The following is a 27867-nucleotide window of genomic DNA, read 5'->3' as shown; positions in this document are numbered from 1 at the left end:
ATGGGGAAGTGTCACTCCAAGCACTGTGAGACGCGGGCGCGGCGGGCGGCGGGCGGGCGCGGCCACTCACTCTCCCCCGCCTCCCCCCCGCGCTCCGGCCGCGCCGCGGCCGCCGCAGCCCCCCAGCGGAGAGAGAGCCCCGAAGGTGAGCGTGCCGGGCGGCGGCCGAGGCGCGAAACTGCCACCGGCCGGGACCCCGAGCCCGGAGCCTACCGCGTCCCGCCCTCGGGCCCGCGGGGTGTGGGGACGATGCCGCGGGGTCTCCGGGAGCGCGCGGGTCCCCCCGCTACCCGGACCCCGGCCCGGCCCTGGACCTGAGCCCTGAGCGCGGGGCGCGCGGAGATGGGATGCGCGCGCCGGGCGGGTGGGACACGGCTCAGGCTCAGCGTCTGGGGCTCACGGCGCGTCTCCTTCTTCCTCGGTGGCTCGTTTCCCGCGCGTCGGCTCGCGGTGCCGCAGGGGACAGCTTCGTGGTGTCCGCGTTCGCGAGTGGCCGCAAAGGCACGGAGGACGCAGAGCGCAACACCGGCAGCAAGCAGGTAGGCCTGTGGGCCAGGGAGTCGGGGGTCAGAGTCGTGACCCCGCTGGGACCCCCGAGTGGGCATGCCAGAGCGATGCCAGCCGGACCCAGAGCCTGTCCCTCCCCGGCCTCTGAGTCTCAGGCTAGGGTCTCGTGGCAGCAAGCCTCAGTCTCCCAGGCTGGAGGCTTTGGTGGGGAGGGTTGGCCATCCATGTGTGAGGGTCACTGGCTGGGGTTGGAGACCACCATGCCTCCCACGTGCGACCGGGTGACCACCAACCTGCAGAGGGGCCCAGGCTGTGGGTGCTGCGGCGTCTGGCTCAGGACCCAGTTGACCCTGAGAGTGGGTTTGAAAGGTGATCGATCGGTCTAGAAGCAGAGAACAGCCCAGCCTGGGGTACCAGAGGGACATTGAGTAAACTAGACCCACACATATGTGCCAAGCAGGACCAGGGGGTCCTTACACGGTTATCAGCGTCCATGGGAACTGGATCCGTTGGGATGGCAGAGACCCCTGCTCGTGCTGGCTTGCCCCCTTCGGAAGCCCTCAGCAGCAGAGTGCACCAGCTCATGGGGATGTCCGCTCCCTTTTTAGAAGGACGTCCTTCTGGCCGGTTGCTAAAGAGAAATGCTAAGTGTGTCTGCAGACACTTGTGCAGTGTCCTGAGAAGGGCTCCAATATGCCCTGAAATGAACACTTGCTGGAGTTAGAAGGTTCATGCCTTCTGGAAGTGACGTTTCTGTGCGCACCCGGGAAGGTAGGAAATACTTTTTAAAGCATTTTCTGGGTACACCATAGCAACGTTGGCTGGACGTGTGCTCCCCTGTGTGGGGGCCCAGGGCAGGACGGCCCCAGGGAGCAGCCCAGGTCTGTCTGTTTGCTTTGCCAGAGGGAGGGGGCGTGTCGATAAGGGGATGGGGTTAAAGGCTCGGTTTTGCATGTGATCAGATCATCTGCGTGTGCATTCACATCGTGCTCAGGCCGGGGGGCCTTCTCCTGGGCGCGTGGGTACAGGGCCTGACACTGTGCGTTGGGTCCTGGGCGGTGTCTGGGTGAGTGCCCTCACTTGTTCAGAACATGGCCGTGACACTCCAGGCGTCAGCAGCTGGGGCCAGAACAGTGTTTCCGTCTGATGGATGCCACACTCTCGGGACATTTTCAGGAGTGGGGTGGGGTATCCCTTTCTATTTTGTCCCCTCCGCTACAGTCTGAGTGTTTGTGTTCCTCTAAAATTCTGATGTTGAAACCTCACCCCTTAGGTGACAGTGTTGGGGAGCTGGGGGCTTTGGGAGGGGATCCAGGCATGAGGGTGGGGCACCGATGGCAGGGTTAGTGCCCTTACGAGAGGCCTCAGAGAGGTGGGTCCCTGTTCCGTCTGCCATGTGAGGGCGCTCGGGAACACGCCATCTAAGAATCAGAAAGGGGCCTCACCAGACACGGAATCTGCGCTCAGCCTGATCTCGGGCTTCCAGTCTCCAAAACTGTGAGAAATAAATAGCCATGTTCCTAAGCCCCCCAGCCTGTGCCATCCGAGTAGCCCAAGCTGATGTGGAAACAAGGTGCTTTTAACACCAAGCTACAGAAAGAGCACAATCTCAGAACACAGGGTGCCCCTTCCGTTAGATACATTCTAGCTGAAGATGGCAGCATGACTACTGTGTCTCCCGCAGTCGGCTGTGGGGGTGTGAGCCTCTAGCCAGGCACCGGCCTGGCATTGACCTCCGGCCCGGGTTCGCCGCACACTGGCAGGATGCACATGTGTCCTTGCTGCCGTCACCCAGCGACCCTGGGGCGGTTCCTGCCCAGCTCGAGCTCTGTCCAACACCCCTGCTCCCGGTTCTGCCCCGGGAGATTGCTCAGTCAGGGACAGTGGGGGGTTGGGTCGTACGTCCCTTCTGCCCAGCGTCCTGCAGCCTTCTCCGTGTGTGGTGTCCCGAGCTGTGTCCTCCCTGGCAGTGCCTGGCAGAGGCCGGCCTGGAAGATGCAGCACCCCCGGGAGGGACACGGTCCACTCTGTCTCCATGCAGACTGCGGTGCCCTGTGCTGAGTAAGAACGGTGCCAGATGACCTTGTGGAAATCAAATGTGTGTCCACCTACTGTCACCTGCCCTCTTCCCCCCCAAAACAAAGGAAATGAGGTTGGTTTTGCCAGCAATGCTGGCTCCTGGCGCCTACTTGGTGCACATCAGAAACACTCACCGATATTAGCATTTTCTAGGCAGGTGGACTGCCTGCTTCGAGGTCTAGTATACTCGTCCTTGCTGATTCTGGGAAATGCTGCAGTTTGATCTTGGCAGGACCTGCATCACTTCCTTGCCAAGTGCCCCCTGAAGGGCCAGGGCTGTGCTAGGGTGATGTGGGATGCTGGCAGGTGTGGCATGGAGGATCTTGGAAGGGGAGTAACTGAGGTTGTGCATGCATGAAAATTATGAGGAATGAGGGCAGCAGGGTCTGGTAACAGGTGGGGACAGCCAGTGGTCAGCAGGGTCCTGGTTGCAGGTGGGGACAGCCAGCGGTCAGTAGGGTCTGGGTTACAGGTGGGGACAGCCAGTGGTCAGCAGGGTCCTGGTCACAGGTGGGGACAGCCAGCGGTCCGCAGCGTCCGGGTTAGAGGAGGGGACAGCCAGCAGTCAGCAGGGCCGTGGTTGCAGGTGGGGACAGCCAGTGGTCAGTAGGGTCCTGGTTGCAGGTGGGGACAGCCAGCGGTCAGCAGGGTCCGGGTTGCAGGTGGGGACAGCCAGCGGTCAGCAGGGTCCTGGTTGCAGGTGGGGACAGCCAGCGGTCAGCAGGGTCCGGGTTACAGGTGGGGACAGCCAGCGGTCAGCAGGGTCCTGGTTGCAGGTGGGGACAGCCAGCGGTCAGCAGGGTCCTGGTTGCAGGTGGGGACAGCCAGCGGTCAGCAGGGTCCGGGTTACAGGTGGGGACAGCGGTCAGCAGGGTCCGGGTTACAGGTGGGGACAGCCAGCGGTCAGCAGAGTCCTGGTTGCAGGTGGGGACAGCCAACAGTCAGCAAGGTCCGGGTTACAGGTGGGGACAGCCAGTGGTCAGCGGGGCTGTGGTTGTAGGTGGGGACAGCCCTGTCCTAGAAGCATGCCCTTCCCTCTGCACAGTTGCTCACCATCTGCCTGCAGATTTGTCATTTCTGTAATGTTCGCAGAGGCTGGCAGGAAATGTTCAAAGGGCAAGAATCACTAACAATTGAAATTTTGTTGCAAGTGAACACATTTCCTTTAAGTGAGCTAAAAGGGGATGTTCCGCCTAACTCCGAGCTCGAGCTCGGGAACTCTAGAGGTGGCATTTTAACAGACACTCGCTCGTGTTGTGGCCAAGACTGCTGCATAGGACCCTTGAGCTGGCCTCGCGGGATGTGGCTGTCGAGCCCCCAGGGCTCTGCCCATCTTGAGCAGACCTTAGCTCCAAGGACGCACATGCCAGTCCCACACACGTGTGTCCCCCCCGGACAGGCCGTGTGTCTCGCGGCACATTGCATCTTAACCACAGGCAAGCGTTCATCTGAAATCTGGGGGCTCAGCCCCGTGGCACCGTGTGATGTCTTCCTGGTGAGCCCTCCCCAGAACCAGGCTCCAGGGCCTGGGACCCTGCAGGTCCTGCCACAGGCTTCACCCTTGCCCCACCTGTGGGGGAATGCAGTGTCCACCCCGGCCCGTTGGCCGCCACTCACCTGCCCGCCTGCTCAGCACATGGCCAGAGGACATGGCTGCAGTGGGACAGGCACATCTCAGGGGAGTGGCTGTGGCTTCTTCTAGAGATTCCTGGGAAATTCTTCCCACACCGGCCGCAGTCAACGCAGAGAGCTTGGTGTGGGGAGTACACCACACGCTTGCAGGACAGTGTGTGTCCTGAGACTAGCGTGACGATGCCATTGGGCTGTTGCATGGGCCACGGGCCTCGTGGAAGGAGCGGACTTCCCTGTATGACCCTCAGTGGGACAGGTGGCTGGGGCTCCGCAGGCTGACCTTGGGTCTTCTGTGACCCATGCCCTGGGGATGCTGTGACCTCCTGGAGTCCTGGCCTGTGGGGTGTCTGGTATCAGGGCCAGGAGCCCTCTGCTCTCCTTTGGGTGCCCACTGTGTGCCTGGCCCTTGGGTACCAGCACTGTGGCTGTGTCCTCAGACGTGGCCCTGCCACGTGGCAAGGTGGCACAGATGTTCGAGGTCCAGAGGAGCCAACAGTAGTCATACTGGGGACCCAGGCTTCGCTGAGCCCCAGGGGACCCCTCCCCAAGGTCGGGTGGCATCAGCCCCTCACCCCTACCCATTCTTCTGAAATTGCAAATGCCCCCCCCCCCCAGCCAGGGCCCCATTCTGCCTAAGGATGAGCCCAGTGATCCTAGCTAGTCCACGTCTGAGGAGCCACCGGAATGGCCCCAAGCACCTGTGCAGGGGCTGGCTGCTCTGAGTGGTTTCCAGTGGTGGAGGGGCTAAAATTTGCCCCACGGCCTAGCTGGAAGCGTGGATGGATATAGTCTGCAGGCGGGACTCCTGAGGAGAGGGAGACCCACCATGCCCACATGGTCATCCCCTGGGTGCTGGGTGGTCTGTGGCCTGCAGCATCAGACACTCCGGAGGGGCCGGGGGACACCTGGAAGGGCCGGACGCCGTGAATGCAGTGTCCACCCCAGTCAGGTCCCTGTGGAGGGCGGTGGGGCTGCTGTGGGGGCCACTTGGCCGCCAGGGGGCAGTGTGTGTGCCCGCTTCTTGTGTGTGCGGGCACCCTTATGTCGTGTGGCCAGGACTCTGGGGTTGACCAGGCGAGGCTGCAGCCGGCACGCCAGCCTTGGGGCTAGGGCACAGGATGCACCTGTGTTGGCCGTGGCAGGGCCATGGCGGGGCTGTGGCGGGGCCGTGGTGGGCCCAGAGGCTGCCCCTGGGGAGCAGAGCCTCTCCCCCATGCCAGGACGGTGGTCATGACTGAGATGCTGGTCTCCGGAGAAGCTCCCAGGAAGCTGTTGGGGACAGTGCGTGCAGCCGCCCGCCCTGGGGACACTCAGGTGTGCGACGGCCTGTGCCCTCTCGGGCAGTGGCTTTAGGGAGCATGGAGCCTCCATATCCACGGGCACACTTGGGGCAGCTTCAGAGAAGCCCTGAAGCAAACGGGACAGGTGTGTAAATGGAGGATTCGGGAAGCACCAGGAGCGTCCACACTCGGGAAAACAGTGCTGTGGTCTCCTGCCCACAGAGCGGAGGACCTGCCGTGTGCAGAGGCCTCTGGGCCACTGCTCACACAGCCAGGCTTGCTGCTGGTGAACCCACGGCTTCCGGAAGCAGAGCAGGCCTGACGTCGACGGCCCTCATCGTGGGCGCGATTAGCTGCGTGCACACGCGGGTGCCACACTCAAGTAGCTCCGTCACCTGTCTCTCCTTCATTCTGCTGGAGGCGGCGCTCCCACGGTTGGAATAGCTCTGGGAGGGTTGCTGGTTAGGACCCACCAGACCTCGTTAACTTTCACGGGGGCATAAGCCCAATGCCAGAGCCGCATAAACTCCAGGTGTCGGGGTTGGTGGGGACCTGCTGCCCCACTGGTGGGTGCAGCCGTGCCAGGGTGGCCATGGGGCTGGCTGGGCCAGCATCTCTGAGCCAGTGTGAGCTGGGGATAGGGTCTTGTAGGGAGAGTGGGGCCCAGAGAGGGGTTTGCCACCAGCACACCTGGTTTGCTTCCCCTGCACGATGGGGTGCAGACCCCCTGGGGCCACCGAGCAGCTGGGGCTTCCCACGCACGTGTTCGGAGGGTCTGGCCACCCTGCTCTTCTCAGGGAAGACCCCTCGGCTCCTCCTGCCCCTCCACTCCCTCTCCGGTTCCTTTTTTCTAGGGTTTGTGAGAGGTTGGCCAGCTGACCCTGACCATCTTGGGGTGCGGCGTCCTCTGGGTCTGTGGGGACATCCACGTGTGCATGCTGAACCCAAGAGGGGCTGGCCACCACCATAGGGTCCCTGAGTCCCCAGATGAAGTTTGGGGCAGATCCTTTCCTGATCCCACCAGGAGGGTTTGGGTGATTCTTCAGTGAAGGAAGCTGGACCCTTCTGTGCGCACCAGCCCCAGTACGTTTGACGGTGCATCTTTCTGGAGTCGATCAACAGCTAATCAGTGTAAGCACATGCCGGGAATGCCTTAGAATCAAGTACTGAAGATAATCATGTAAAAAAGCAGCCTGAGGGGATGCCCGGCTAGCTCAGTTGGTAGAGCATGAGACTCTTAAAAAAGCAGCCTGTGTTGCCACGATTGCCTAAAACCACAGACATTTATCCCGTGAAGATTCTAGAGGCCAGAAGTCCGAAATCAAGGTGTCCACAGGGCTGTGCTCTCCCTGACAGCTCCAGAGGAGGGTGCTTCCTTGTCTCTTCAGCCCCTGGGCTTGCAGCCACACCTGCCTGATCTCAGCCTGGGTCTACACGTGGCCTCCTCCCGTGTCTCTGTGTGTCCCCCCTCTTCTTACAAGGATGTCAGCCACTGGTTAGGGTCTGCCCAAATCCAGCGCCACCCCCATCCTAACCGAGCACGCATGCAAAGACCCTGTTTCCAAATAAGGTCTCATTCCGAGCTTCTGGTGAGGCATGGGTTGTGGGAGGCACTGTTCAGCCAGGTGCGTCACCCGTGGACATGCAGAGGCCCTGTTTTCTGTGTTGTGTGGCCTCTGAGGGACTAACAGCCACGGGCAGCAAAGCTCTCTGTGGAGGATGGGGCTGCCTGCACAGCGAGGCGTCAGCGGAGGTCCTCATTCTGAGGCTGCCCCAAGGACGTCCCCACACCCCCACCGAGCAGCAGCTGGAGTAGCTCGATCCCGGTGTTTGCTGATCCCAGAAGGCATCTCCACGTTCCCGTTCCCCGCTCGGGAAAGCAGAGCGTTGTTAAGCCGGGCACGCAAACAAGTGCCCGGTGTCGGTGTGTGGGACACAAGGGCCGTGCTCCCCAAATGCCCCCCTGGCTCCCAGGCGTGGCGGGCCCCCAGCCGGGTCAGCTTTAGTGTTCTTCCGTGGCCAGCCTGGGAAGGAGGGCGGCTAGCAGGGGCCGCTCCCACCGAGCCTGTTGGAAGCAGGATCGTGACACGGTCGCCTTGTATCTGGAACCCCAGTGAGGAGCTCAGGACAGTTTCAGGGCGTTGAGTTGCCTGACTCAACAGGAAAAGCCTTAGGAGGCCCCTGCAGACCAGGGCAGGCCCTGCGCTGGGCTGACTCTGAAGGGTGCTCCGAGTCAGCCACGTTAGCATCGGGTCCTCTGTCCCCAGCCTGTCCCTCCCACATCCCCGTCCTCGGGAAGCCCCTCAACTTGGGCTCTTGATGCCGAACCGGCCATTTCCACCCCCTTCCGCTGTGACCCACTCCTCACTCCCTCCCCTCCCGCCAGACCTCCTCCACCTGCCTCCCCCGCCTCGGAGCTGGGGGGGCCTTGGGGACACAGGGCTGATGCCAGTGCCTCCTCAGTGGAGGTCTGGGAGGCTGACACCCCTCACCTGCATCTCACCTCTGAACCTGCTCAGTGGCACCCACTCTTCTCCTGCTTCCTTCCTGGTCCTGCCCCAGGGCCTGTGCGTGTGCTGCCCTCTGCCTGGAAGCCTGTCCCCACAGCTCGGCTCACTACCTCCCCTCCTTCAGGTGTCTACTCGCGCGTCACCTCTCTGGAGGCCTTTAAAGACCCCAGCCTGGACCTTCAGACCCTCCCCACTCATTTCCCCCCCAGGTGCTGGGCTGGTGCTCCCCAGAGAGACCGTGGGCCTTCGTAGACTCCGTTCTGCCTGATTTGTGCAACTTGACCCAGCGGCACCTGCGCGGTCCCAGCGTGTGGGGTTGCTCTGAGTCTGCCTTGTCGAATTTCCACTCAAGGTGGGGGCCATCCTCCCTCGCTCTGGACCCTCCACCATGCTGACCATGACCTGTACGCGCAGAGCACTGGCTTTTGTCAGGACCCTCCCCCGGGCTGCATCTCTGCAGAGAAGCCTGGGTGGGACGGGTGGGTTGCAGGGCCTCGCAGGGACCCCACCCATGTCCCGGCAGCCTCAGGGGCACCCCGCCGGCTCCGCTCAGACTGAGTGCCTTCAATCCCCCGTGCGGTGCCAGCCGCAGTTTGCTCCGGCGACAGGCAGCCCTGAGCAGCCGGAACAGGAAAGATTTGTTTTCCTTTCATTCTGCAGTGTCTTCCAAGGAAAGCACAACTAGTTTTAAGCTCCAAAATCAGAGAAGGGAGGAAGCAGGGCATGCTCTAACGCAGAAACTGAACCTGGAGACATGTTAGCGCCGCCGTACAGCATCTCGGAGGTTGGGAATTCAGATTGCGGCCCGGACTCAGCAGCCCTCCCTGCCCCTGCTGGGGAAGGTGAGGCCGCCGGCCTTTGTCCCGGCACCCCTGCCGCGGTGGCAGGACCCTCCCCAGGCCTCGGCCTTCCTGTAACCATGGCTCTCAGGTCCCAAGTCTGTGTCCATCTGGGACTTGGCCTCTTGCAGGAGCTCAGGGACAGAGGAGGCCTGGTGCAGCACTCTTTGGCTTCTCTCTGCCTCACCCTGACTCTCCAGAAGGACGCCCTGAAGCAGACACAGTCCTTCCTTCCCTGTTCTCCAGGGCCCAGGCAGCCTGGCCCTCCTCCAGGCACCTCCCCACCGTCCGGCTCCCCAAAGAAGCTCCTCTCCACACGCTCTGGTCTGCAGCCTGCCACCCACAGCCTCCCTTGAAGGCGCCCCTGCTTGCCTGCTCCCTGCCCTTGCACCTGCTCCCAGCACCCCCACCTGCTCCCAGCCCCCCACCTATTCCTTGCCCCCACCCTTGCTCCCAGCACCCCCACCTGCTCCCAGCCCCCCACCTATTCCTTGCCCCCACCTGCTCCCCACCCCCACCCTTGCTCCCAGCACCCCCACCTGCTCCCAGCACCCCCACCTGCTCCCAGCCCCACCTGCTCCCCGTCCCACACCTGCTGCCCACCTGCTGTGCAGACAGCCTTGGGGCCTGAGGTGGGCCTGCCCAGGTGTAATGGGAGGGTTTCATGTAGCACTGACCTCTCTCCAGACCCGCCGAGATGCTGCCCATAGGCTAATGTGGCACATTCTAGCACATTCTTTGCTTCCTACAGGTGAGGTCAGGGTTTCATGCTCAGTGTTGTAGAGCAGGATCGTGCCACAGTTCCATCCTGGGCACCTGGCCTTCTGACTGGCAGCCTGTCCCCCGTCCCCATCTACTCTCAGGGGATGCCCTCCTACCCCCTTGGTAGCTCTGCCAGGCATCAGTGTCGGCCTCACACGGCCCAGGAGCGTCTGTCCAGCTGCCCACTGGTCTTGTCCTCCAGGGTCATGCCAGGAGTAAACTCCCGAGCTGTCTCCCCAACCCTGTGCCCACACCCTCACCTGCCCGGGACAGCGGTCTGGTCACCCTGGCCTCCCTGCCACCCCCATCACGCAGCAGTTCTGCCAACCCCTCAGACCATCCAAGGTGGAGAACCTCTTGTCGTGGCCAAGCCATGCCCATTCCCACAAGTGCTGACTTCACACTGGGCCCCTGCCCCTTTGCTGCCCCCATGGCCGGGTAAGTGCAACCCTCCACCTGGAGCCACCCTGCTCCCCCAGGAGTCCATGTGTAGCCACGGACCCCCACCACCTGGCCTCCTGCCTGCCTGCTGTCCCAGTCTGTGGGTTTCACGTGTGTCTTCCTGCCCTGCCTGGGGATGTCAGCTGTCAAGGGGGCCTCAGGCTGCTCCCCTGGACCATCTCCTCTTATCTCTTTCAGACCCCTGCCCTCCCACCTGCCCATTTAACCCATCTTCCCAATACCCAACTGGCTGTTCCCCACCGCCCCGGCCCAGCCGGAGCTGGGTTTCTGAGGTTCCGTGGGCCCTGTGTACCTCCCGGGGTCCCTACTGCCTCCCTGCCCACTCTGCGCTCACCAGGGTACCCTCCTGGTGGGACAGATTCCTCCACCACTCATCCTGGGCCTCCTCAGACCTGCTCCTTCTCTGCACTTGGCCACAGGCCCCTGTGGGCAGGCTGGACTACAGAACCTTCCGGGCCCCTGCCGCTCTGCAGAGCCTTGCCCAGTGGAAGCACATAGGTGTGGAGTGATCCTCTTTGCGCTGGGGGACGGGGGTGGGGGGGTACTTCAGGACTGGCCTTCATTTGCCCAGGAATCCTGGAGCCTGGTTTTCCAGATACGGAATAGGATTTCCAGAAACATTTTAATACAGCTACACTTGTTTTGGTAAATTCCCTGGAAATGGGGTAAACTGCTGGAAGCCAACCCCACAAGAGCACCAGACAAAAGCTGCTCTGCTAGGTGATGTGAACCAGCCACAGGCTTCCTGTGCAAGGTCTGGGGTGGGTTGTTAACTGCCTGCCCCCTGTCCTTGCTCCTTGTGAGGGGGCGGCTAAAAGCTGTCTCTTGTGAGGCAGGGCCTTCAGCGGCCCAGGTCATGCCCCAGCCAGCCTGCATCCATCTTCGGCGTGCGCATCCACGCAGCCCTCCCACGGAACGAAAAGGACCTCCCCCGGATGGCAGTGTCCCATATCCATCTAGTCCTGCCACAGAGTGGCGGAGAACTGGAAGCATTGTCCTGCTCGCTGTCATGTGGGGACCCCGGCAGGGACAGGGACCAGGGCAGTGATGGGGACCACAGGTCCGCTGTTCAGCGTCCCCCGAAGGAGGCATGCATGTCCCACATTAGGTTTCTGGACACTTTGGTAGCTGTACGGACATTAGCATAATTGGCTCTTTGGCAATCTTGTTTGCTTGTTTGCAGATGAAAACCTCTTTCCCGGTGGGGGATGGGTGTGAGCCTCTACCGTGGGGTCACCCGCCAGGTATTCAGGCCCGCACCACACTGCTCTGCTAGCTGCTGGTATAGAGAGCCTGTGGGTGGGCAAAGTGTGGGGCCGCCCTGTGGACACCCTTCCTACCCTCTGCAGCCCGTGTACTGGCCCCCCTCCATGGGCACTGGGGTCTCTCCATGTCCAGCACCTGCTGGCCCCTGCCTTGCCCAGGTTGCACGGCCCATACCACAGTGTGACTCGAAAAATCCAAACACTATGGGCCCAGGCTGTGCAGTGCAGCTCAGGAGGAGCAAGGGGCCAGGTGCCTGCCCCCCAGGGCATCCAGGGAGGGTGCCAGGCAGGCCCTGCGGAGGGCACTGAGGTCAGGGTTAGTGCAGCACGGCCAGTAGCAGTCCACTGCCAGCCCTGTAGCAGATCAGACGTCAGGGCCTCCGGATGTGGAAGCTGTCTGTGTGGCCAGGAGCTGGGGACGTGGGGGCCACCTCGCCCCAGCCCAAAGGAGCTCACTGAGGCCCTTGCAAAGCACTGTCCTGTGAGCTGGAGGCCGGCTGACTTTCCCCGTGGCCCTGGCAAGTCAGTGCATGGCTTGAGGCCTCAGTTTCTCCATCTGTAGGTGGGGGCATGAGACTAGATACCGTCCAGTAGAAGGGGGCACGGTGTGTATCCACGCTGCCCACAGGGTCACTGCTGACCACATCTGTGCTTGAAACGTGGTGGATGCAACAGAGAAACGGATTTCTAGTGTGGTTCCATCTTAATAAATTTAAATTTAAATAGCCACACGTGGCCATGGCTGCCACGTGGACAGCACAGCTCCATCTGAAGTGTAGCAAACACTCGAGTGTCCCTCTGTGGCTGGAGGTGGAGAAGGTGGTTTTCCTGTGTTTCATAGAATCGTCAACCAAATCAGAGCAGAGTGTTGCAGGGGTGTAGGAACCCCTCTTCACTGCTGAGTGTGCTGGAGGTTTTGCTGTTTAAACTGTCGGACACTCTTGCAGATGTAAGAGGCAACTCAGATTATTCACACTGGTGTTTCCTGTCTCTTTGTGGGACGCACGTGCGTTCTCAGCATCATCGGAATGATGCGCACCTTGCCTCCTGGAAGGAGAAAAAGCATCGTAAATGAGCGTGAATGTGAGCCTGGCGCACGGGCCGTCCTCTCTCCAGCCAGTGCCATGCTTTGCCCATCTCCGCGGCCCCATCCTGAGAGAAATCCATCTCACGCCGCAAGTTGAAGCCGTGGTGACCCCGGGCCATGGTCCATGGTGGATCCAACCCGCGGGAACACACAGGGAATTGGGATCGGCGAACATTTTGGTGCCACGGCACTTTCCACACTGTTGTGTAAAAATGTCCCTAGTAGAGTCAGAAGTGCCTGAGCTTGTGGATGAGGAGGGAAGACTGCCTACACGGGAGACACCCAGGTCCAGACGCCACAGTGCGGAGGGCCGCACACACGGGCCTGCGAACTGGGCTGGCCAGACGGGCTGCTCCGGCCAGGATGGTTGGACCGGGTCTGCCCCCCCGCACCCCGTCTCACACAGCAGCAAGTCTGGACAGTGTGCGTGACACCACGATGTTCAGGCGATGATCCCTGAGAGGTCGAAGTCGGCTTGAAGTTCCCGGGCCACAGCACGGAAGGAGAGACACCTCTTGGGGTCTTGGGAGCCGCTAAAGAGGAGGGGCTGCCTAGAGAGTGGGGGGCAGTGCAGGGGTCCCCGCAGGTCCATGGTGGGGGCTGATCTGCACACAGGTGAAGTTGGGAAGCAGCCGCTAGAAACATGTGGATACCCCAACTCCTGGGGTCCAGACAGGGGTGGGCACTCTGCTCCCATCGGCCTGCGCGACCAGGCGGGGTCCTCGGAGGGCTTCACCTATGGGCGGGGCCAGAACTGCCCCAGCCCTGCCCTCACGGAGCTTCCAGGCAGCCCCAGTCCAAAGAACTGCAAACTGTCGCAAAATACAACACTGTATGTAACAAAATCCAGCCCAAACAACGCAAGACGGAAATGTCCAGCATACAAGCAAACTTGTTCAGCCATGTGAATAATTGAGAAATCGTGACCCGTGACCTGAAGAAAATCTATCAACACAGACTGAACCGTGACGGAGGGGATAGCCCACAAAGACGTAAAGCCGTGATTAGAAACACGCTGCACGTGTTCGAGAAGGGAGACGTCACAGGGAGACAGCAAGTGCGAGAAGATGGAAGGAAACATAAATGCAAGTTCTAGACGTGAAAACACAGCGTCGGGCCGAGCAGCACGCGATGGGCCTGCAGGCAGGTGGACGCGGCGGGAGGAGAGGTTAGTGGCCTGGAAGGCGGAGCCACGCACGTGGCCCAGGACGGAGCCCTGAGAGGACAGGGGCCGCAGGACAGCATCGGCGCCTCAGAGGGTAGAAGGAAGGGAGCCAAGAAGAATTTGAGGAAATCTGGCCCCGAGTTTTCAAATTTGATAAAAACTCTCCACCGCAGACCCAAGACACTCCGTGCATTCCAAGCACACAAAGAAAGAACCACGTCAGGCTGTATGGATGACAATCAAATTGCTAAAGCCAGTAACAAGGAGAAAAACGTTAAGGCAGCCTGAGGAAAAAGCTTTGTAAATGTCATGGCAGGAGAGCAGGGCAGGAGGGAGCGGGGGCAGCGGGCAATCGAGGGAGCCCCTGTTGTGCTAGGGGGGCACCGGGAAAGCCAGGGGCATCAGTCCCGGGTCAAAGGGCAGTGTGACCAGGCCTCCCTGTGGGATCCGTTTGTGTTCACCCAGGGAGTCACCGTGCTGTGTCATCTTCCAAACGACAGGAAGAGGTTGTGACCGTGGGTGTCCCACACTCAGGGCCCGGCCTAGGCACCCACAGGTTCTTTTCTGAGTCAAGATCCTTGCTTAACAAAGACATGTGAGGTTTCCTCCAAGTGTGAGAGGGGCAGGAGGGTGCAGGAGGGCCCCGCTGCAGCAGGGCGCCTGCTCCCCATTGAACTCAGGAGCCTCCAGTAACAACCGCAGAGCCGCGTGGGGCTGTATGCCGTTGTTTCCACATGACGCTAGGAAGGTGCTTTCAAAGGAAAAAAAGGGCTTGTCACCTCTCCCCAAGTAACCCAGGCCTCGGGGTCCTGTTGCTGTAACCAGATCCGAGCCCTTCAACCTTTCCAGCCTGAGTATCTCTGCTCAGAGTACGCACTGTGCAGGACCATCTAAATTAAAACAAACAAACAAAAAAAAAAACCCAAAACGAACTTAAAATGCATGGGTTCTTTTCCAGCGTTGGAATTAGTCTTCCTCTGACATGGAAACATAAGGCTTTAATACAAATGAAAGGAAAAGTGAAGTCCAGGGGGTTCCCGCGGGAGATTCAGAGGGAGGGGAGCTGGATTCTGGGTCTGCACTTGACACCCGGTGCATTAAACATCTTCTGCACAGGAAGGGGCGGGGGTGGGGAACGGCCCAGGCTTTTGGGGAACAGGGGTCCTGTTTGTGTTCTGTGGCCTCTGTGGTCTCTGTGGCCAGTAAGCTCAGAGGACGGCAGCAGGATTTAGGTCAGTCACCCTTGATTTCCTTTCTGTGGAATTATGAATCACTAGCTCTGAAGATCAAAACAGTAGCGGGCATGTTTGGGAGAAGAAAACCAAGTCTGCAGATGACCTGCAAAAGGATTCTCTAACATTTAGTGCTAAACAGAAAACAGAATTCCAGTGTGCTGAGAATTGAAGTCACTGAAGATGTTTTTGACATATTTATGGTCCCGTCTCAATTATCTGGGGGTAGAAATGTGTGTGTGTACCTGCGTCTGCACGTGTGTGCATGTGCATGTGCTGTGTACCTGAGTCTGCACGTATGTGCATGTGCAGTGTGTACCTGTGTCTGCACGTATGTGTGTGAGTGTGCTGTGTGCACCTGCATCTGCACGTATGTGTGTGTGCGTGTGCTGCGTGTACCTGCATCTGCATGTATGTGCGTGTGCTGTGTGTACCTGCGTCTGCACGTGTGTATGTGCTTGTGCTGTGTGTACCTGCATCTGCACGTATGTGTGTGTGCGTGTGCTGTGTGTACCTGTACCTGCGCCTGCACGTATGTGCATGTGCATGTGCTGTGTGTACATGCGTCCGCACGGATGTGTGTGTGTGTGCTGTGTGTACCTGCGTCTGCATGTATGTGTGTTCGTGTGCTGTATGTACCTGCACCTGCACGTATGTGCATGTGCATGGGCTGTGTGTACCTCCGCCTGCATGTATGTGTGCATGTGCTGTGTGTACCTGCGTCTGCACGTATGTGTGTGCATGTGCTGTGTACCTGTGTTTGCACGTATGTGCATGTGCGTGTGCTGTGTGGACCTGCATCTGCACGTATGTGTGTGTGCATGTGCTGTGTGGACCTGTGTCTGCACATATGTGTGTGCATGTGCTGTGTACCTGTGTTTGCACGTATGTGCATGTGCGTGTGCTGTGTGGACCTGCATCTGCACATGTGTGTGTGTGCATGTGCTGTGTGGACCTGTGTCTGCACGTATGTGTGTGTGCATGTGCTGTGTGGACCTGTGTCTGCACCCATGTGCGTGTGCATGTGCTGTGTGTACCTGCATCTGCACATATGTACGTGTGCGTGTGCTGTGTGTACCTGCGTCTGCACATATGTGTGTGTGCATGTGCTGTGTGTACCTCCGCCTGCATGTATGTGTGCATGTGCTGTGTGTACCTGCGTCTGCACATATGTGTGTGTGCATGTGCTGTGTTTACCTGTGTCTGCATGTATGTGTGTACGTGTGCTTTGTGTATAGTGTGTGCACATGCATACCTGTGCCATGTGTGTGTGCAGATGAGATACAATCACACACGTGCGTACACTCACATGCATGTGTCGTCTGTGCTGAAAACTTCTCCCCCGCCCCCAGCAGCCTGCTCCCCTTCTGAATGTGGTCGGGGACTCTGGGAGGGGTGTGGATGCCCGGCGACAAGCATGCAGTCTGTGGCTGGGCCTCTGACAGCTCTCTTCCCGGTCGTATCACTCCCTGTAGCTCACAGGCGCCGCAAGCACCTGTCTCTAGGTGTGGCGGGGGGAGTCCTGGCCCCAGGGGTCTGCACCCGGCTTTTCACTGACCGCTGGTGATGATGTCTTCCCTGACGTCTTAGGGGCAGGTATTCCTGCAGCCGCGGCCTGGGCCCACCCCTGGGGATGCACGCACTCGCTAATTCATTACGATGCGCTTGGGTGGACTGCCGGCTGAGTCTCCCACGCGGGTCCCAGGGGGCACTCCCGACCCCCATCGTGCGGGCTTTCAGCCATTCTGCCGCACGTTGGGCAGCCATCCCCCAGCTAGGTCCGTGTGTGGGGTCCTCGGGGACTCTCTCAGGGGTCAGGGCGTTTTGGGGGGGAATGGGTGCTGTTAATCTCTGTAGAGCAGGGTAAGTGGGGTTTGTAATATATCCCATATCTTTTCTTAATAAAACAAGCAAAAGTATGGCAAACCACACTGGGGACAAAGGTGGAGGCAGAACACTTTTAGTTGCCTGACCTCATTTGGGAACTAAGTTCCAGCAGAGCGCTGGCCTGTGAAGAGACAGACATATTTATTTCAGGAGACCATTTGATCCCAAAATTACTGCGTTTCTAGACATAAATTCCAAATTTGGTGATTACCAAGTCTGATTAAACAGTCCTAACCAAGAAGTACTGACGGACAAAATCGGGGCTTGAAGCCTTGTAATTTTGAAAGAAAGAGCCGGAAACCATGTGCACTCCCGTGGGAAGCCTGCCCTCCCGTCTCCGCAGGAGGCTGTGGTCTCGGGGTCCTTGATCTCGGGACTCCGCCGCCTCCGGAGTCCGGCGGCCCTCGGGCGGCAGAGCGGGGCCTGCGGGGCTCAGCACACATGTGTCAGAATCCTCAAGCCTGTCAAACCGCTTTGGCACATCTGAAACTGTTTAGCCGCGGAAACAGCCGCGCACTTCAAAGCCGCCATGGAGCTTCCAGACAGACGCGCTGGCGGGTCGCTTCCAAGTCCGACTCCATCCGACAGCAGCCTCCACCTCCGTCTCGGGTGTTTCTTGTCAAAACAGACTCTGTAAGGAGCCCTGCCTTCACGTCCTTAGACGTGTGGGGGCAGATGTGCCCCAAATCTTCAATCCGGTGGCGTTTGGAAATGGCCTCGGGTTCCTGGCAGGCAGGAGTCGGCCTTCTCCTTGGAGGGGCCCCTGCCCATCTCCTCCCTACACCTGCAGTCCTGCCCGCCCCCTGCCTGCCTCCTGCCCTGGCCCTGCGCTCTTGACCCTTGCCCCTGCTGGCCCTGGCACTCGTCCTCACTCCTCTGGGGGACCCCGGCCTTGCTCGCTGCCCTTCCCCACAAGGTCCAGTTCTGCATGCTGACCCCAAATCCCCACCTCTCACCCCACATCAATCCCAACCCATGTCCTGCACCCCGACAACCAGAGCAGGAGCCCAGGCACTTCCCAAACTGCCCCAAAGTGGCCTTGGTGACTTGCAGCACAAGCCTGCTGTTGGACCGCCTAGGGGACCCCCCAGGCTGGGCCTCTCCTCTGCAGCCCTCGGCCTCCTCTCTAAGACTCACAGACCCTCACCTGCACTGTCACTCCGCCACCTCCTGCAGGCAGCTCCCTGCCCCAGCCTCCACCTGGCACCTGGCAGCCAGCACCCAGCACCCAGCACCCTCCACCCGGCACCCGGAACCCTCCACCCAGCACCTGGCACCCGGCGCCCAGGGCTGCCACTGCCAGCAGGACCAGCCCCAGCAGAGGTTGTCCTAGGGGCTCCCGACGCCCTTTGCTTCTGGGAGTTTCGGGGCTGGTCAGGCAGTACTGACTGCAGAAGCCGAGGGCTGGTGGTTGTCGTGGGTCCTTGCCACGCAGCCACGCAGAGCCACCTACCTGCTGCACCTGTCAGGACAGGGAGGGGAGGTTAGGCTACATCCCTGAGGGTCAGAAACCCTGGCAGGCTCGTCGGAAGCCCCCACGGTGAGGGCCGAGGTGGCGGAGTGCTGGGCAGCTGGGGGCACGGCGTGGAGAGGCGCTCTGTGAATCCGGGAGCACTGTCTTCCACTTCATGGGGACACTTGGTGAACAGCAGCTCTAGGTGGGTCTCTGTTAAAGGGCCAACCTCCCCTGAGGGTCTGGGAGGCCCCGGTGGCTGTTACATCATCGAGAGCATTTGGTTCTGGAAAACGGCCAGCAACACACCTGCCTGGGGAGGCTCATCCTGCTCCCCCACCCGAGCTCCCTGTCCCCTGCTCCACAGGGCGCCCCCTCCCCTCCTCTACTCCTCCCCTCCCCCATCTCTCTTCTTCCCCCATCCCTGCCTGGACTCCCTGCCGCAGCGCGGCCCGCCTCCTCTCCCAGGCCTGCCCCTTACATTCAAGGAACCAGAGTATTTCCAGGACCCTAGGGGTCGCAGGGGCTCCAGGTCATGAGGGAGCCCCTCTGCATTTTTAATGCAAAAGAAGGGGCAGTTCACAGAGTGGCATTGGGCAAGGGTGGTTCCCCAGTGGTGGAGGGAGGCGTGTCCCCACCCTGTGCCTGCAGCCCAGCCCTCCATGGGGACACGGTGGAATGTCCTTGGATCCTTGCTCTTGTTCCTCTGGACTCAACACGCAGTGGGTTTCTGGACAGGAAAACAAATTCTCTGGAAAAGCCCAGGGAGTCCTCCTGGAGTCTCTGGAAGCAAACCCGCAGCTGCCCTTCCAGCGATCTGTCCCCTCATTTTTGCTAGTAGCCTGGCTTTGAGGCAGGAGCCATCTCCCCATTGTATTCAGGATGCTCTCATGGGGGCCTTGCGTTTACAACAGACCCGTTCCAGAGTGCCCAGCGTTCTCTGTGGAGAGCAGGTTTTGAAACGGACGCTCTAACAGGTTGAGAAGGAAGAGTTCCTAGAAAGGCATGTGCGTGTGCCACGCACTTTTCCTCGGGGTCTTTCCAGGAGTCGGGGAAATGGATTTCCAAGGAAAATAGACCACTCTCAAAACCCGGGAGTATGTTTGCTGAAATACAGATGCACCGAATTCTGGAGGCTAGGAACATTGAAATTTGAAAAGCACACTCCTTCTGGGGGGGGATTGTTTGCATCACAAAACGCTTCTCCTTCCCGTAACCTCAACACCCCCACACCCACGTGGCCTTAGTTAGGGGCCGGTCCCCTGCCCTCCTCCGGGATGCGTGTGATCTCAGACCTCCCGCCACGGGCTGGATGGCTGGCATTGTACAGTTCTGGTGGCGTGGGTGTCTCCAAGGGCAGTGTCTGTGGTCTGGGGTCCGTAGGAACGTGTGACTGGACCTTCTGGCTCTTCAGGGCAGGCCAGGAGCTGAGATTTTTCTTCCAAACTCCCAACACCTCTGCACCCACGGGCAGCTGTGCGGGCGCCTGGCAGGTTCACCCGGGCAATCCGGGCTCCTCCAGGACCGGGCCAGGCTGGGGGCTGCTTGTAGGGAGGACGGGGACCTAAGGGGTCTGAGCTCAGGGCAGAGTCTCAGGAAGACATGTGGACGGTGGCCTCTGGGACAGCTGCCCAAGGGCCCACATGGCCTCTTCTGAGTCCTGCAGAGGGTGAGAGGGACAGGGATGGCACCATGGGGACGGTGGCCGAGGCCACAGCCACCGAATGTGGCTCGTACTCCTGCCCCGGCAGCCAGCAGTGCCCGGCTGAGGCTGGACGATGTGTGGTTGGCAGCCAGAGGCGGGAGCGTAGTCCGGGAGGGAGCTGCCCCGTGGGTCAGCAGGAGGCCTGGCCAGCACTGGGTGGGCCGAGCCGCCAAGAGGCCCCTGCAGCAGGGACAGAGCCACCGCCAGTGTGGGGAGCAAGAAGGACTCTGTGCAGAGACCTTGTGTTGGGAAAGCCAGGAGGGCAGGGGCAGCGGGGGAGGGCAGGGGCAGCCGGGGAGGGCAGGGGCAGCCGGGGAGGGCAGGGGCAGCAGGCCGAAGGAGTGAGAGGCTGGCAAGGGGCTTCATGTTCACTGCAGGAGGCTGGACTCCTCCGGGGGGAGCGAAGGGCCTGGGGGCCGCTGCTGTGGGAGGCGGGCCCTTGGGTTCCTGGGCAGGGCGGGCGGCGGCTGGCCAGGGGTGGTGGTAGGTTTGGTCCGTCCCAGAGAAAGCTCTCGGCCCTTGGTGTAGCCAAAGCAGCACAGATGGAAGGGCATTTTGTGTGACCTTTGCGACCGGGACGAATTTGTCTGGAGTTGGCAGTCTCAGGGACCAGAATCGTTACTTTTCCCCACAAATGACCCCCTTTTCCCTGTTTGACCCCCTCTGTGCCTCTGGGGCAGTTCCCGTGTGCTCCTGCGTCGGGGCGGATGGAGTTCTGCCACGGAAGCTGGCCGAGCCAGGCCTGCCACCCCGTGCCACACGCCCGTGTTGGCGCTGCCCCACTTGTGCTGACCGCGTGCATCCTGGTTACGGCCTCGTTACTGTGGGAGACCAGCCGAGGGTCCGTGCTCCCGCTTCCGGGTCTCGGGCCCCACTGCCCACCCGGGAGCCAGCGGCTCCGCCAGCATCACTGGGCTCGGGCACGGGCACGGAGGCGGGTCTCGGGGTGACTCAGCGCCTTCCTGCAGAGTTGTGCACATCTGGGTCTCATCCTTACGTCCACGGGGGCGTGGGTCCTGCTGCTCTTTTTACTTCCGGGATTGTAGAGGGGGTGAGCAGAGTGCTGGGTCGTGGCAGAAGCATCTAGAATCCTGCTGGATCTGAGCACTCTGACCCTTAGCCTGGCAGGGACCCTGGGGGATGCGTGGCGCGGGGTGGTCAGAGCCCTGGGGACCTTTCACCGGGCAGGTTCCGGGCCACGCAACTGGGTCCCGTGGAGAAAGTCTGATGGGGTGTCCCCTGGGGGCCCCCCGGCCTGGGCCTCAGCCGACCACCTTTTGTAACACGACTTCTTTCTCAGGTTCTGCGGACATAACCCTCCCGTGCCCTGTCCTTCCCCAGAGGAGGCCAACGCTGCACAGGCCACATCCCGAGACTCAGGTGCCACCTCGCTCCCCACGGATGCGGGGACCTCAGCCTCGTGGCTTGTTCTGTTCTGCAGAAAAAACTTGGAAGTGCTGGGTCTCTCTCTTAATGTCCACCGGGGACAGAGCTCAGCCTTGCCCCCACAGGGGAGAGCGGGCCGCGTGCTCCCAGGAACCCCTGCGGCGGCACAAGGACCCCGTGCGCCCCGAGGGGCTCCTTAGCGCTGCAGCAAAAGCTGCCGATGTCAGCGGCCGCACAACCGGGCGTCTGTCTGTTATGAGGGGTGCAAGTGTACTTCCCCACTGGCGTTCCGAGAAGGAGCTTCACAGCGGCCTGGTCCTGGGGTGGACGTGTGGGGACTGGGAAAGAGGGAGATGCCAGGAGGGGCAGTTTGTGTGGGCTCCGGAGGCGGCCGGGCAGGGGTCCTCCTGAGCCGACCCCCCAGAGCCCTTCCTGGGCCCAGGGACCCGCGGTGGCGCCCATGGCCCTGTCCCGTCAGAGCCCGGTGCAGGCTCCCTCCTGGCGGGCGTCTCCTCGCTGCTGGGCCCCACCTGTTGCAGACCCACCCGCTCAGCCCGCAGATCTTCCGAGAGCCAGGAGTGCTCCGTGGGTCATGCCTCCCGGGAGACCCCCTTCTCCAGGTGGAGGGGCCGTCTGGGCTTGCCCTCACCAAACCCCGGGGGCAGCGTGCGCCCAGGATGCTGGGTGTGTGTGTATAGGCTCTGTTTCCCTGTGCCCGAGTATTTAGGCACATTAGGAACATTTCATGTTCCTCTTTATGCCTCCTGCAAAACAATCAGTTTGTGCATTTGGGTGAATGTTCCAGTTTTTTTTCACGGTTTTTGTTTTGTTGGTTGTTGAGCCTTGCATGCAAAAAGAACATGCTAGAGATGCTGTGCTTTTTAAACACCTGACGTGCGTATTCTGGCTTTGAAGAGGGCCTGGGTCCCTTTTCCTCCTGCTGTGGACACAGGCCACCCTCGAGGGCATGGTCAGGAGGGTGCTGGGAGAGTCGGGCTGGCAGCACCAGGCCCCTCGCTGGGCGGCCTGTGAGCACACGGCAGGTGCCGTGAAGGCAGATCCAACGCACAGCACCCCGTTTGTTTCATGTGGAGCCCAGCGCCTCGGGCAGGCCCCTGTGGTCCCCTGTGGGCCCCGGGCCAGTGCAAGGATGCTGCCAGGCTGTCCCCGGAGGATGGGGGGCTCCGGATGGTTTGGGCGAGCCCCGAGGGGCCGGGGACGAGGCTGCTCCATGGCTGACTGTGGCCTTGTCCTCCCATCGCTGGCCCCCGAGCCGCCCATGCCCGCCGACACGCCCTGGACAGCAGCTTGTAGGTCTGACCGCCCCGGGAGAATGCTGCTCATTCCCAGTCCGTCTGGGGAGCAGGAGGAGAGCTGGCCCCACGTGCCCCCGCTGTGGCGCTGGCTTCAGGCCCATTTGCGGATGGGAGCGGGGTCCAGTCCCCTCCCCTGCCCATAGCCTAGGGGTGGCAGTGGGTCCGTCGGAAACCTTCCGCCATCCCTTGCAGGATCCTAACCAAGCAGTGTGGTGGCAGTGGGACCCCCATCCCCCCCTGCCTGCTGCCTGTTGAGCCAGAGCATCTGGGGTGTTGGGTGCCCTTGGGGGATGAGCCTGAGGGCCCCTTGCCAACTTGGAAGCCAGGCCAGGGTCTGCAGGGGCGCCCGGGTGGCCTGGGTGTCCCATCAGGAGAAATGATACAGCAGTAGGGCCCAGGAGGACTCCAGCCACGGAGTGAGGCCTCTCCTTCCCACCCTCTGCAGGGCTTGGAGCCGGAGATGTCCAGGTAGCCCCTGGTGCCTGGCTGCCGGAGAGCCGCCCTGGGAGGTGCTCTGCTTCCTGGGGAGGCCGGTGTCCACGCCGTCCGGGGACCCTTTGATTCAGGGAGGCTTCCCTGATCACATCATTGCTGTTTCTTTGTCCACGTTGTTCACGTCTGTGAATTATTTTGGAGGCCACAAACCACTCTGCAGCTTCCCTCCCTAAACCACCCCCCACGCGGGCCGCGATCCTTTCCCATTTTTCCGCAACTGGTCTTGAGATGGGCCGAGGAGGCCGAGGGGCTCCTGCCTGGCAAGCGTGCCCATGCCCTCTGCCCTGTTCTTGCAGGAAGGGCCGGCAGTGGCTGGGGAGCCCCGCGTGGACAGCCTGTCCTGTGCCCGTCTCGCTCAGCAGACGGAGCCGCTCGGCCAGCGTGTGCAGGGCTCACTTAGCAGCAGCTGCTGTGGTCACAGGCGGCCACGGCCTCTGGACACGGTGCCGAGGGAGCTGGGCAACGGGGGGGCGGGGGCTGCTTTCTAAACTCCAAGGCTCAGCGTGGCCTGGAGGGGTTGGCGCGCTTCTGGGCCGAGAGTGCCTGACAGCCCAGGGGGCTGGAGTCCGGCGCGGCCGCCCGGGGCTCGTGCCGGGGTCTCCACCGCTGAGCCTCCCTGTTGTCCCTGCAGGAGCCGCCTGGCGGGGACCCGAAGGAGGGGCCTTTCTGGGAGGACCAGTGTCCCCTCGAGGGTAAGCCGTCCTTCCTCCCCAAACCTCATAAACTAGCCGTGCCCAGAGCACACGCCAGAAGCTGCCCTCAGAGCTCTGACCACGGGGGCCCCGCTCCTCAGCGTGTCCCACCAAGCCCAGACCAGCGCAGGCGGACCACGGTCTCCGCTCTCAAAGGCAATTTGGTCTTAAAATATACTTGGAAATACATTTCTTCTGGGGCCCCTTACATGAATTAGGAGATTTGGGTTTTGGATCTGGGGATCTGAGAAGCAAATGTTGGAGTCTCTGAGCTTTTATGTCTTCGGAGTCGCCACGAGCCTGTGCACGCAGGTGGGACAGCAGGGCTTTGTATGGAAGCCATTCGGCGAATCCGCGGGTCAGGTCTGGGCGCCTGAAACGGTCAGCGTGTCAACTGCTGACCAACTGGAGTCCCTGCCACACGTGAGCTTCTGCCGCGGAGTGTGACGGGCGATCAGACGTGCGTCACTCGGGGTGGGGGGTTGTGTGGGATGCGAGGAGGCTGACCGGAAGGCCACCTTCAGGGCTCCGAGACCCTCGCCACCGGGGACTCAGGCCTGAGCAGGTTCCCCACTCCACCGGCACGAACATGTGTCGGCCACTGCTAAGCTGGGGTGGGCCTGAGCTCCAATCCTGGAGAATAAACAAGTGCAGTTGTCCATCCGTCCCCGGAGCCTGGGGACGAGGGGCTGCCCAGCGGACACGCAGCACACACATGCCCCTGGGTCCTGGCGTCCAGGGGTAACTGGACTGTGTGGATGGGGAGGGGGCGCAGGGCGAGGCAGTCAGGCCGGGACCTCCCTGCCACAGCCTGCCGGGCACCTGCTCCTCACCCTGTGTGCCCGGGCCCCCGCTGCCCGGGCGGGGGCCCACACACCTGGCCCTGGCTAACCCAGGGGAGGGCCGCCACGCCCTCTGCACGGCTCCCTTGACGCCCCCTTGTTCTGAAGGACGGGCTCTCAGGTCAGGCCTTGGTGGAGGGATCAGAGGTTGGCGTGGACTCTGAGGCTCCCCGGCCCCACCTCCTGCACCCCGCTGCCCCCGTCCCCGTCTGGCCCAGAAAGGACCCTTCCCAACCCTCTCCTCCCTCCAGTGGCGCTCCCCCCGGAGAAGGCGGAGGGCCGTGAGGGCACAGGACCGATCTCCAGTGTGGTCGATGGAGAGAGAGCAGCAAGCCGGGAGGGCCCACGAGGGCCGGGCAAGAAGCACCTCAATATCGATGTAGGTCTTTGCTCCCCGTGCCCCTCGGGAGGCCGTGGGCCGGGGCGGGCGCTGCCCTCGGGAGGCATCGGTTCCAGGCAGGCGCAGTGGGCCCTCAATGGGCGTCTGTGGGCCCTGCAGTCTGGCAGGTGCGGCTGCGGTCGGGTGGCTGGAGGTGGTTTAAAAGCTCAAGTGTGCTTCCAGTGAAGGTCAGCGGGCTCCAGAGGGGGGGTGTTGCTGTGAGTTCAGTCAAAACTGACCACTCTGACACCAGAGAATTTGAGGCACTTCCGGGGCGTGAAGGACACAGAAACCGGCCTGGGGCCGTGGGGGGGGCTGGTCTTCCCAGGAGGGCAGGGGGCCCGGGGCCCAGGGTGAGCCAGCCGTCCTCTGCCCCACGTGCCCTGCAGGCGCTGCAGTGTGACGTCTCCGTGGAGGGGGACAGCCACCAGGAGTGGACGTTCACGCTCTACGGCTTCGACCACAGCGGCAAGGCCACCAGGGAGGTGAGGCACCCGGCCGCCCTGGACAGGCAGATGCTGCCCCCGTCCCAGGAGGCAGGCGGGGCGGGGCTGGGGGGGGGCCTCTGTCTGGGGTTCGACTCCCCAGGGCGGGCGGTAAGGGCACCAGGGGCCCCCTGCACTCTCCTCGGCTGGCCTGGGTGCAGAATGTGACACCCGACTGCTAATCCCTGAACATAGATTCGGGGTCAGATTTAAGCATCCACGAGATGTGATCCCGGTACCAGCAGGGCTGCCCCAGGCTGCCCGGGGTGCACACAGGGCTAGATGCAGGGGGGCAGAAAGGCCGCTGGGACAGGTGTGTGTGTGGGAAGCCGCCTGGAGGCAGCCGAGGGCCCCCCACCCAGTCAGCCTGTCAGTGACGTCGGGGCCGTCCTCAGGACATGTCCAGCCTGGTGCACACCATCTACGAGGCCGTCGATGCCTCCGTGAGCCACTCGTCTGGCAGCAGCAGGACCCTCCGCGTGAAGCTGACCGTCAGCCCCGAGTCTCCCAGCAAGAGGAAGGAGAGTCCCCCCACAGGCCAGGGTGAGGGGCTGCCCTGCTCAGACACCCCGGAGACCCTGCTTGAGACGGCAGCCCTGTCCCCACAGCGCTCACCGCTCATTCCCCGAGAGCCTCTTGTTACTGGTCAGCTCCATTTACCGGTCAGCGCCCCAACCCTCCGAGGACGGAACGCCTGTCTGGTAAAGGAGTGCGTGAGTGGATGAGCAGGGAATGCGCCGCCCCTCTTTCAGACCGGGAGCCCACTCGCTGCAGGACGGAGGCCGAGCTCACTGGGGACCCCGGGGGGGCCGACAAGAGGCCGTCCGCACACGCCAGGTGAGGGACTGCGGTCCGGCTCCGTCCTCTGGCTTGTCCTCAGTGGGAGCAGCCCGCCCACCCTTGCCACTTGCAGGCCTCAGGGCTGTCCCCTCAGGACGGGGCCACCAAGCCAGGCACCTGGCGCAGAGGGCGGGATGCTGACCGAGGGGCCTCGGCATGGCCCACCGTCAGGGCGAGGGCAGCATCTTGGGGCCTCTGTGGCGGCTGACGCTCTGGCTGGGGCTGAGTGCACTTGGTGTCTGAGAGGCGGGTGAGCTTTGAGGCGCTGTGGTGGGTTGGCCTTGAGACCCTCCATCGCCACGCTCTGGTGCCCTGTGGGTGTCACTGGGCAGTGTGGAGGGCCCGGCGTGGTGACCCGCTCTCTGCCGCAGACTCTAACGGTCCATCTCTCGTGAGTTCTGTGGGGCATCCCCGACGGTGGTGCTGGGGTTTTGTTGGGGGCCCCCGGGGCTGTCTGGGGGCCTTGCTGTCCTTGGTGGCCTTCCTCCTGTTGCCCTTTGGAGCAGTGGGTGCTGGTCAGGGCCCCCTGCCCAGGACCCTGAGACCGCCCACCGCAGGCACCCCTTCCGCTCCAAGTGCCCTGCTCTGGCCTCGTGCGGCCCCAGGAGCTCAGGCCCTCATTCCTGCAGTGCATGCAGGAGGCCTGGTGCCGCCCCCCACCCCTGCTGCGAGCGCGGCCCGTACTGCGTGGACGAGAACACCGAGCGGAGAAATCATTACCTGGACCTGGCTGGGATCGAGAACTACACATCTAAGTTCGGAGCTGGTAGGTGCTGGAGACCAACCCTGGGTATGAGGCCCTGGGTACAGACACCTCGGCAATAGGAGCCCCACCTGAGCATCCTGGGGTCCCTGCAACGAACCACACTACAGTATTGCATCCAAAGGTGGGCACCCTGTTCAGGTGTGTGGGTCGTACCTGCTCCAAGGTGAGACGTCCTGGGCCCTGGGCACCCCGTGTCCGCAGGGGCCCCGCCGTGGGTCTCACAGGCACCCTGTCTCTGCAGGGGCCCCATCGGCACAGGCTAAGCAGGAGCACCCGGGCAAGGCCGTGCACCCCCAAAGCAGGTCCCGCTCCCAGGAGGCGGACACACACACTGCCCTCCAGCGCAGGTCCCAGGTGCTGGCCGACCACCCACTGCCGGCCACAGAGCCCACCGTCAGGGCCCTGGATGTGCAGCCCCGGTTGAAGGGGCAGGAGAAGCAGCTTCTCAAGTCCCCCAGGGGCTCAGGGCGGCCACCTGGGGCACCGGGCGCCTGCAAGCCCGGGAGAGCCTTCGGCTACGCCCCGCCGGCTGCCCCACCCCAGGCCTCCCAGGACAGCCACCGCCTCCCACAGCCCCCACCACAGCCCTACGGCCACAGGCGGTCCCGGCAAAAGAGCAGGGAAGTCCACTCGCCGCTCAAGGTGGCGCTCGGCCAGCCTGTGGCGCTGGAGCACCAGGTGGTGCGGGACTTGCCGCCAGTGCTGGTGGGGGAGGCCTATGCAGTGCCCGTGGTCCAGCGCCACGAGCACCACCACCGCCACGAGCACCACCACCACCACCACCACCACCACGCATCCTAG

General features: G+C 62.0%; 1 protein-coding gene across 1 annotated transcript; it reads left to right on the top strand.

Moving 5' to 3' along the window:
- On the top strand, nt 1–27867 carry NKD2 (NKD inhibitor of Wnt signaling pathway 2). Its single transcript, XM_028090021.2, has 10 exons — nt 1–24; nt 109–145; nt 460–539; nt 23694–23754; nt 24848–24975; nt 25365–25460; nt 25856–26003; nt 26213–26297; nt 26939–27066; nt 27308–27867. The coding sequence occupies exons 1-10, from the start codon at nt 1–3 to the stop codon at nt 27865–27867; spliced, it is 1347 nt and encodes a 448-aa protein (XP_027945822.2).

Source organism: Eumetopias jubatus, unplaced genomic scaffold, assembly GCF_037043125.1.
Source record: "Eumetopias jubatus isolate StellerSeaLion01/CBP00866 unplaced genomic scaffold, mEumJub1_p1.0 scaffold_5, whole genome shotgun sequence".
Classification (NCBI taxonomy): domain Eukaryota; kingdom Metazoa; phylum Chordata; class Mammalia; order Carnivora; family Otariidae; genus Eumetopias; species Eumetopias jubatus.
Note: the sequence above shows the minus strand (reverse complement) of the source record. Positions and strands in the feature narration are given on the sequence as shown.